The sequence below is a fragment of the Buceros rhinoceros genome, unplaced genomic scaffold (genome assembly GCF_000710305.1).
Source record: "Buceros rhinoceros silvestris isolate BGI_N320 unplaced genomic scaffold, ASM71030v1 scaffold29086, whole genome shotgun sequence".
NCBI lineage: Eukaryota > Metazoa > Chordata > Aves > Bucerotiformes > Bucerotidae > Buceros > Buceros rhinoceros.
Genome location: NW_010419743.1, coordinates 525 through 11,267, shown reverse-complemented (window position 1 = coordinate 11,267; position 10,743 = coordinate 525). Strand labels below are relative to the sequence as shown.

At 43.4% G+C, this 10,743-nt stretch overlaps 1 protein-coding gene across 1 annotated transcript; it reads left to right on the top strand.

Annotated features, from left to right (window-relative positions):
- The first annotated feature begins 1,693 nt into the window (after positions 1-1,693).
- Positions 1,694-10,410, top strand: LOC104496005 (transmembrane protein 68-like). The gene is made up of 6 exons (XM_010139061.1): positions 1,694-2,022; positions 3,509-3,673; positions 6,488-6,681; positions 7,902-7,962; positions 8,364-8,503; positions 10,306-10,410. The coding sequence occupies exons 1-6, from the start codon at positions 1,695-1,697 to the stop codon at positions 10,408-10,410; spliced, it is 993 nt and encodes a 330-aa protein (XP_010137363.1). The 5' UTR covers position 1,694.
- The last annotated feature ends 333 nt before the right edge of the window (positions 10,411-10,743 follow it).

Sequence of the window (10,743 nt, the reverse complement as noted above, 5' to 3'; positions counted from 1 at the left end):
GAAGCCAGTTTTGCTGCTGCTGTAGCAGTCTGTGCCCCCGGTCAGAAGCCCCTGTAACAATGCCAAATCCACTCGCTTCCTTCACCCTGTGCTGCAGGCTGAACAAGTTACTCCAAGTACCGCTCAGTACTTCTGATTCAGTAGCCCAGGGGAAGCCCTTGTCATGGTCTTCTCCTGGGCTCTGTCAGCACAGTGTGCTCCACAGTAAGGATCCATCATCCTTGCTCTTATCAGCAAATTTAAGCAATTAATAACCTATTTACTATAGAGCAGCACCACACCATCAGCTTTATCCTTCTTTGACCCCTAAGCGGAGATTGTAATATCTGATTTATGCAGACTATTCCTCTTATTTTTCCCATGTTATCGATAAAATCTCTTTTCAGTGACAATTTCTAGATTTTCCTATGTCTTAGTCAGGACATAAACACTTCATTGTGAGTTCTTGTGACATTCTTTTTCACGTGGGTTTTGTTTGCGCCACGCTGAGCATCATTTAATACAGTGTTTGCTTCCTTTGAGCTTCTAGTTTATCATCCGTCCAGCCTGTGATCTACCCGTGATGCTGGGTTTATCTCAACCCATGAGTTTCGGCACTTCTCCAGTTCTCTCCCTCATCCCAACCTGCAGGGAGTGAGCGGGCAGCTGTGTGATGCTCAGCTGCCTACTGGGGTTAAACCCCGACAGTCCTTTTTGGTGCCCAAGATGAGTTCAAAGGGTTTGAGATCAGGACAGCTTTGATGGGCGCATGTGAAACCCAGTTTAGAGCTGCTCCAGCTACTCATGGCCAGGGCTTGCCGTGGGGCTCGCGTGCCTTACTGTGCGTTAGAGTCTGCTGCCTGTTCATCGCGGCTCCTTGCTTCTGCTGTTGGCTGCACTCCTTGTTGCCAGTAATTCTGAGCAGAGCTCTGCTTTACACCAGGCCACCCCTCTACTCTACTCAAAGAGAAAACCGAACGTGGAGCGGGTAGTGTTCATGCGCGTACATAGGTGAAGATGTAACGTCAGAGAAGCCTGGACTTGCTGCACTTTATGATCTTGGCGCTGACTGTTGCAATTTGTTTCTTGCAGGTACTTGTTCTGATGTTGGAGCAGCAGAATTTACTGGTTGAACAAGTAACCTGATTGAGGCAGGTAAAAGCTGTATTCAGTTACGGATTACTGAACCGGGTTGCAATGCTTAAATCTCTGGCCAGTGCTCGAGACTCTTCAAACCAGCCTGGAGTGCTCTTGCATGGCAGAGAAGGCACTACCTGCTGTCAGGCAGGCCGGGTCTTCTTAGGAATAGGCTGACGGGGGAGCTGCACGTGGCGAACGGATCACTAGGGCCACGCAGCCCCCTTGGCCTTTGCCAGGGCTGGAGAATCTGAAGGAAGGGTGTGTTGGCATGGTTGTGTGGATGAGGGGCAAAGAGCTGCTTTTCCCAGTGCTACCAGGCACCTCCATGGCTCGGGAGGAGCCACGGCTGCTCAGGTTTTGCTTGCTGGCCCTTCTGTTCACTCCGCTGTTCATTCCCCTCGCTGCCAGCTGCTGCCAAACTGAGAGAGACGAGAAGCCCAGGCTGGACTCCCTGCAGAGGACTGGGAGAGCCCAGACCCCCGGTAGCAGCCTGCTTGGCTAACACTGCTGACACGGCACAATTAGGGAAATCAGAGCTGATTTTGTTTTGTTTTTTTTCCTCCTCCATGCAGGGCATGATTGGTAGAAAAGAATCCTGCGCTTCAGGACAGATCCCGATGACCGACCTAAGCTGCCTTGCCTATGTCCTGGAAGAATGGGTTGTCTTGGAATACCTGAAGAAGTACTTTTTCCATGTGGTCATTGTCTTACTGACAATGAGTGTCATATTATTTTTTTTTATAGTTCCTTTAATAATCATCTTCTTCATTTACCTTAGTAATATTTTGCTTTTAATGTATAAGAGGAATGCTGAGGTAAAAGCAGATCCCTTGAGTGATGATTGGGATAGGGCAAGGAAAACCATAGCAAGCTTTTGGGATATATATGCAAGAATATGGCATGGTAAGTATGGCATGGCGTGTCTGAAGCTTTGAATTACAAATGGATGCAAATAAATGCCATTTATTATACTTTGTATGGCAGCTAACCCAAAAGTTTCTGCCATAAAGACTGACTGCAATATAGAATAAGCAGAATGAAAGGGAGAAAATTAATTTACATAGAGTAAATGTCTCTTAAATGCATACGCAGGTGAGCTTCTCTGTGTATGGTATCAGAGTGAAGTGCAGAGGTAATGGCAGTTCTAGTAACCTAACTGCAAGAGACATGTGTGATTTATTTTTTACCTTAGGCACTGCTTAAAACCCACTTAATAAATGACCGAAACACAACAATAAAATTAGTGTGTTTTCAGTTGGCAAAAATTACTTTGTGTTACAATAGTAAAAAATAATTTCAAGACCTATATGGGCAAAGAAATAATTAGATACCACATTTCAGTTTGTACTGTGGCAGAGTTTAAAAGCAATCTGACTTTTCAGTTTCATTACACTCAACCTTCAAATACTTTGAACACACTCTAGGAAGATCCTCAGCTGCATGCTAAGCTCTTGCTCTTCCCACAGAGGTGGTTTAAGGCTAGCAGCAAGACACTGCTGCCCTGAGGAGGAAGAGTAACAGGTTGTTATCTATGTTATTATCCTTCCTCACAGCTTTTTCCTGCAGTGTAAAACTTCCTCCACCTCTTCCTGGGACTCTGCCTGCTCCATCCCCATCCTCCCCGAACTGCTCATGAGGGGAGCTGTAGCAGGGATGGAGATGAAGGCAGATGGGGTGGGACAGAGCACTTAGTTGGCAGAAGCTGTGGTTTTCCCAGGTGTCTCAAACCAGGACACCAAGCTTTCTCCTTTGGCTCCACCTAAACCCTAAATCAAATGCAGGAAGAGTTTGGACAGAGATTTGCAGAAGTCCATGTCCATGAGGAAATTCACTGTGGAATTAATGCATTTAACTCCTGGAGAGAACCTCTCTTTGGGATTCGCACAGGTTCTGGTTTGAACTTAATCTCAACCAAAGAAACTTTTTTATTATGTAAAATCCCAAACTTTTAATTCTCCTAATGTGGAGTGGAGATTCATACTTCTGCATTTCAGGTAAGTGTCCTGACTGCTCGTTTGCCTCTCGTTCTGGTGATGAAGCAGTTTCACACCAGTAGAGCAGTTTTTAAAAGAACTGTTGTACTTTGGACTGGAAAAGTTCCTAATGGGAAATAGCTTAGTCCCCTCACAGGACAAAATGTTGGGTTCAGGTCTGATCCAGTGATTAGACTGACCAACAAATCAGTCCATTGATAACCTGTGGTGGCTGAGGGATTTTCTCTTTGCTGTCAACCAAAAGTTCCATCCAGAACTTAAGTCTTTTAAAAGCTACTGCAGAGGCTTTCACAACTCTCTGACAGTCATTTAAGAAAGGACAGTAAACAGTTTTCTTCAGATTGCCACATGGGTCACAGCTATGATTGTCAGTGTGTTGCTTTTCATCCCAACAGGTTACGAGCTTCACGGCGTGGAAAACCTGCCAGAAGGACCGGGCATTGTTGTGTATTACCATGGAGCTATTCCTATAGACTACCTTTACTTTTTGTCCAGGCTGTTTCTCTGGAAGAAAAGACTTTGTCTGTCAGTAGCTGATCATTTTGTCTTTCGCTTACCAGGTAAGAACACGTTCTCTTGCATTTAAACATCCTGGATTCACTCAAGCTGTTGCTGGGTTTGGTGACATTTACATTTATTACACTTTCAAGTGGACTTTTAGACTCAAAAACTGCTTTTAGACTTTGAAACTAAAAGCTGGTAGATGCAGAAGGGCAAACAGGGGAGCATACCCTGTCTTTTAAGTGAAAGGTCATAAAAACACTGATAGACCCTCCAAAACCAAGAAGTAGACGTTCTTTGGGATGAAATGTCGTGCCTCAGCGGACAGTGTAGGGTAGAACTATAGTATTGCCCTAGTGCTGGCTGCTCAGCAATGGCCTATGAGTGCAGAGGAGCCCAGGAAACGGTAGGATACCAGTTGCCTACTTGCCCTCTACACTGAGTAGCTGTTGCAGTGACGGGCGATATCAAATCTGTCTTTGGATCAAGGCCTGAAGTCGGACACAAAACTTCTTTGAGGATTTTACTGTCAAGGAGACCTCTGTAACACTGACCACCACAGCGCATTCGACACATTGTAGACTAAGAAAGAAAGAATTCCTTGTGAAAAGGAGACGATACAAGGAAGCACACCTCATTCATTTTCAGATGAACAAGGCATGAAGAAGGAGCATCCAGAAGGAACAGCAGGGAGATTATTTAAAGGCACCTTTACACCAGCTATATGGGCACTGTTTCAAACTGAAGCGTCCGTAGCACAGATTTTTATTGCAAATATATAGCAAACTATTGTCAGGACCAAGCAACACTCTCAGCTGTGCAATATCTGGACTACTAATGTGTACATAACATATTGCTCAAGTTATGTTCATGCTAGAGGAACAGATGGTCAACCTATAAAAAGGCAACCAGAAAGGCATCTGGTAAAAAAAAAAAAAGACCACAAATGATGGAGATTAGGCCTCCCCATTTGCTGCATTAGTAGAAAATGTGGCTTAAAGTAATGGACTGAGTAAAACTTCTCCCTGACCTTCTCTCGCTCTTCGATACTTACCTGCTTTTTGCAGAGAAATGTTGCACTTCACAGACTGGTACTTTGAAGGATGCACATGAGCATATGCTGAACCTCAATCTGTTGGGATTAATTACAGTTACGGGAGGAGTCTTCTGGTGAACAAATAACTGTGTCAAAAGTAGGAAATAAAGGGTAGAGGTAAATAGCTCATTTTCATAAAGAAGGAGAGTTCACCAGGAATACCAACAGAGATCGGTGCTGGTGCCTGTGTTGTTCAGAATAATCACGATCCAGATCAGTAGCGAGGTGACAAAGCTTTGTACGGACCATCTTGTTTCAAGGCAGTAAAAGCCCACCCAGAGAGTGCAGTTATCTACCAGTAAGGAATCATCGCCGATTAAAAGGCAGATTAAACTCACTATCGGTTATAATGCAGCGCAGAAGGGAAGAAAAACAAGCCTAGACACATAAACCTGTGAATAGGGTTTACATTTCCTAGATGACTTCAGGAATATGTTGGCTTGAGCCTCAGCAATCACCGAAAGGCAAACAGAATTTTAGGCTTATCATAAAAAGGAAGAAACAGAAAATATCGTTATGTACTCAAAATGCATGTGGTGCTCACATCTCGAGTACTAAAGGTGCAAAAAAAAAAAAAAAGGAGAAGGATGATCAGAGGCCTGAAGAGCGAGTACATAGGACCAAAGTCTTGCATGACTGAGGGATATAAAATTCTGTGTGACCTGGAAAAGGGGAATGAGAAGTGATAATATGTTCTTGTGATGCTTAACAAGCAAAGCTTTTAAAGCCAAGCAGAAGAAGCGCCAGTTCACTTAGTAGGGACGTGGCCTTCCTGGCTGCAGGATACAACAGGAATACGTATGAGTTCACGAAGGGACTAAACAAAGTCACCGTCTGCCCTTGACAGAAAGATCTATCAAAGACGATGCCTTGAATAAGATTAAATACAATTTAATTGCAAGATGGAGCGCTGTGTTTTCCACTGTCTTCTGAAGCTTCTGTTGCAGACCTGCGTCAGAGTCGCAGTTCTGGCAGACCATTGCTGTTGTTGACATCTATTAATATAACAACTTCTCTTCAAACCATGCTGTCGGATCAGTGAATTTGAAGACTCATTTCACACTGATTTAAAATGTGAGGGTGGTATCAGAAAGCACAGAGTGCTGCTGTGCTTCTCAGTCTGTCTTCTGGAGAAATCCCAGTTACGGAAACAAAGGAGATTCGCCCAACTGTTCAGGCAGTGCTGAAACTGCCCTGCTACCTTCTGCCAGCCTGGCACCTTGGGAGTCACCAGCAGTCCGACTGGAGCCACGCGGTTTGCAGTGTAACCACAAAACACTCCATTTAACAACCCAAAACCTCAATTCTGAAAATGTTAAATATCACGTTGTAAAAGAACACTACAAATGGTTGCTCGTCAGGTATTTATTTTTGTCATAATCTTTACTGTACTGAAATATTTTTTTCCGTACTTAAAGATTTAAGGAGGAGGGGGAAGGAAGAGATGTTTATTTTCCGATTTCTAGCTCTGATGCAAGTTTCGGTTGCACGGCTGGCGTTTCGATGACGGAAAACAGTGTGTGGAGGCCTTAGTTTATTGAGATGCTTCTGATAAGCTGGTTCATCCCCATAACATCTGGGCAAAAACACCGTCATGTATTTGTCCTTTTGCCAATATTTATTCTGCAGGTGCTTTACTACCTTCGTACAAATTTGCCTTAGTGTAAATACATAATTATTAGATTTCCATTTAGCTGTAATCTTGTTCCTACATGCCAGCAGGATTTGTGATATGTTGTTATAATAATAATACGTATTTGCTACTTACTTATTGCAGGACTTAAATTATTATTGGACGTGTCGGGTGTGATGCTGGGTTCAAGGGAGGAGTGTCTCCTTGCCCTGAAGAATGGATACTTGGTGTCCATCTCACCAGGGGGAGTTAGAGAAGCGCTGTTCAGTGACGAAAGCTACCAGCTCCTGTGGGGAAACCGAAAAGGCTTCGCGCAGGTCGCCCTAGAGGCAAAAGTGGTCAGTGTTGCATGTTACCAACCCCACTTCATGGTACTGCGTACGTGCTTTGTTATAGAACACAGCTGAGGAGTGTTGGTTGCACAATCTTCCACACAAGGAAAGGCTGGAGAGTAGAGATTTCTTTCCCTTTTCCCACCACTTTCCTCGAGCACATTCATCCGCAGGGAGCGGGGTTTTGTGGAACCGTGTAGCTTTCTCCCGACTGTTGGAGGCATCCATCTCTGCGGTTCTGTGTCCACAGTTCTGTCATGCAGGCATCCCATTTCTTGTCCTGTGGCTCAGGAATCTTCACTGTGGTCCTTCTCCATAGTGCTGTAAGGTTTCATCCTTTGTTCTCATCCTACTAGACTTCTATCCTTCTCTCACTTGTACATACCCAGGCGTTGTCTTATAGCTCTTTAATGGATGATCCTTGTCTTTCTTTATCATTTATTCTGGGAGGGTGCAGAACTTTGTTCTTCATTTTCTTCATGGTTGTGGAAGCTTGCACGGACTAACACAAGGTGTGTCTACATCAGTGCCTGAGTTTGAATCATGTCTGCACTTTTGAAGCAGTTTTTCCATTTCTCTCACTGTGTGATGCTTTCCTTCACATCATGGAACATGGTAGAATTCCTAAGCCACATTCCTTTTGACCAAAACTAAACAGAAGCGCGGCCTAATACTCTCCCATTGGAAACAGGCATTTGGTCAGTGGTACCAGAACTAGCAGAATGAGTTCTACGGACGGACGGTGACACAGACTTCCACCACTGGCTCTGTCTTCTTCCATCTAATTCCACGTGTGAGACCGTTTCTTTGATACGGTCTCTGGGACTGTAAGCTCCTAGTACAGGGTAGCCAGGGTTGCAAAATGCATGCTTCAGGTTAATGTTTCTTCATAAATTCATCTTTTCCGAAATGTTGTGGGGAGAAAACTAAACACTAGAATAAATTTAGGGGCATTTACCCAATGGATAAAGTAGTTTTAGGTGGGAGTCCTGTTTCTACCTCTCTGTCTTGTTATGTAGCCTTTCAAAAGTTGTGGTTTATGTGCTGCTTTTATTTTATTTCTATTCTGGAGGATTTTTTTATAACGAGATTCCTTGTTTTCTGAATTACTGGTCGTTATTCTCTGCATTCAAGTGATTTTCTTAGCAGCGTTAACAGCTGCTAAAAGATAAATCCAAACCTGGTGTAACATTTCTACCTTTTTGATTTTTTTTGTCATTCTGTAGCCCATCATTCCAATGTACACTCAAAATGTCCGGGAAAGCTATAGGATGTTTAAAGAAAGAAGTAAGACCTTTAAAATATATTTCAAGTATTCAGAATGTTTTCTCCACTTTTCTCCCAGATTTCTCTCACCTTTCTCTTAGATTTTGCTTTTCAGACTTCTGCTTCCTTTGGTTCTCTAACACGCTTGCCGTGGGTCAGAGGTTTCTCAGATGTGGAAATAGCTTATGTATAACTAACTGGTTTGTGCTGAGTGATTTTGTTCTCTGATGGTCTTACTTCGGTGATCCGTTCAGTCTGCCAGGCTTTGTTTTTGTGGACAGTTACCTAAACGCTGCAATTTCTTCTTGACTGTCAGATGAAACATGCATTTTTAAGAAGTTTTCCGTGTTAATCAGATTTCAAGTTTGGATGGTGTGTTCTGTGACTATAACCTCACTTTTTCCTCTGTTAAATGATTCCAGGGTTTTTGAGGCAGTTGTATGAAAGCACTCGCTTGCCGCTTACTCCTCCATACGGAGGATTTCCAGTTAAATTTCGCACTTACATTGGGGAGCCGATCCCTTACGATCCCAATATAACCGCCGAGGAATTAGTTGAAAAGGTAAGTTAGCTCTTCTTCCAATATTGAACTACTCACTTTTTCCTCTATATGCACTTGAAACTAGTATTTTGTGTGCTTGAGTAGAGACAAATACACTTTTAGCAGCTTGTTGAAGCAGCGGGCAGTTGAGCTCTAGTATTATTTAATATACAGATACCTACAAGTGCGGACATTGGGCTGGCCTCATCCTTTCAGAAGGTGTGAGCTCTGTCTTCTTGGGATGCTGACTTTGTTTCTTTGATAACTTTGGTTACTGAAATGATGTAAATGATGTTTTAAGTTCAGTTTTCAGTGACAAGGAAAACAAATTGTGTATGTAACAAATACCTTTGAGAAGCTTCTCTGAATAACAGAGTGCTCCAGAAATGGAGTTTCACAAGAGCTTCAGTCTCATTGTCCAAAGGGGAATGTTAAAAAAATAATTTGCATTCAAAGTAGAAAATTATTTTGAGTACCTACAGCTTGGTGCCACCAGTGGAGAATTTTAGATTCTAGATCCAAGGTGTAGGCATTTCTCAAAATACTAATCTCTTCAGAAAAGGCACTCTTAAAAATTTTTCATAGAAGGTGAAAGGAGGGCTTCATGTCAGAAAAATCTGCTGTGGCCTGGGAATAGTCAGATCAAAACACTTCACTGCTGTAAAAACCACCATGCTGCCCCCCAAAGGTGCCAGAAGGGCAGCTTTTCTTCCTCTTTTTTCCTTTTTTTCTTTTTTTCCTTTGCTTTAAGGATCTACTGCAGATTGTTCAGGACTTCACAGCGGTGAAACCAGAAAAACGAGTTCAGTCTGTAAGGGGGGAACTGCCCCAGCAAGCTGTGGAGTTTGGTCTTAGCAGGATGAGGAGGATGCAAGCAGTGTTCGTGCTCAGGCTGCCCTTAGGGTTACTGATATTCCTGTATTCTGGGGGAACCTGCAACACGGAAAGGGACATTCCCCATGACATTGATTTGCCTTTGACCACCCGCCTCAGCGGGATAGGGTTAGGTCTTCTAAGACTCGGATTAATTAAAAGAGCACAACTTAAGCGGGGTTTGAGATGAGCGGTGGCCTGGCTGACCTCTACCTGATCCTCCCCTGGAGAGGAGTCAGGACATGAATCTGTTGGGAAAGGCTTGGCTGTTCTTTCCGTACATTCCCAGTGATGCTCTGCCAGCACTCTGGGGTGGATCACCAGAGTACGTGGCTACCCATATCTCAAGTTTAAATGCATTAGGAAAAACTAGGGGAGATAATTTTGTATCCCGAGTAGAAATACAAGAGCGTTTTATGCATTATCTTCACAAACTTGCTCTTGAATGTCACGTAGAATAAAAAGGAAGCCAGATGTAGATACAGATTCTCTTACTCCGTGCTTGCTGTCTGTGATGGAGTTACTGAAGAATTCATATTGGGAAGGACAGATGGAGGTCCCTGCTCCAAATTCCTGGTCCCAGCAAGGTCAGCTATGAGATCAGATGAGGTCAGACCGGCTTTATCCAGCGCTTTTGATGAAAACCTTCAGCAATGGAGATTGCACAAACTTAATCTCTGGATGTGTTAAAGGCTACTTTGACTTAGTAATGCCCAGGTTTGATAAATAGTAATTTGACCCTATCCAAACTGCAATCAATGGCTTTACTCCTTTCCTTTGCGAGGAAAGTGTCAGCAGGACAACCAGCTGATGCAGAAGACAACTTTTTTCTTAAAGCAGATGTTATACGTGAATTTCCCAGCACCTCCTGAACCTCTGAGAAGTCAGTGACTCTACGGTTCTTCCTTGAATAAGCAGGTCTGTAAAGGCAACTTTCTCTTCTCTTTCAGACAAAAATGGCCATCCAGGCTCTCATAAGCAAGCACCAGACAATCCCAGGCAGCATATGGAAGGCTCTGCTGGAGCGATTTGGTAGACGTCGTAAAAGTGATTAGAATGCTCATGGTTATTTCACTGTCCTTACAGCATATGGTGAAAAACGACATCCTGCAGCACTGATGACTAATAATTGGTGTTCAACCAGTTTAATTTACAAGTTTCTACAGAGTCAACAGAAGAAAATTAACCTCTTGAAGGTTCCCCTGTGTCTTTGAGGATATTCTGAAGTCGGGAAGACTGAAAAAGAAAAACTTAACGTATAATAGCGATGCAACAGCTAAAATCCCCCAAAGGAAATGATGTTGCCAGGATTTGCCTGTTCCTAAAATAAGTATGTACCTACACCAGAGAGCCTTGGAAGTGCTTGTCTGGACCTGTGCTTTTACATC

Bases quoted from the DNA above. Each gene is read 5' to 3' on its own strand.
- LOC104496005 (XM_010139061.1), top strand. From the start codon at position 1,695: ATGATTGGTAGAAAAGAATCCTGCGCTTCAGGACAGATCCCGATGACC. The intron at 7,963-8,363 runs GTAAGACCTTTA...AAATGATTCCAG, and splicing joins TAGGATGTTTAAAGAAAGAA to GGTTTTTGAGGCAGTTGTAT. The intron at 8,504-10,305 runs GTAAGTTAGCTC...CTTCTCTTTCAG, and splicing joins CCGAGGAATTAGTTGAAAAG to ACAAAAATGGCCATCCAGGC.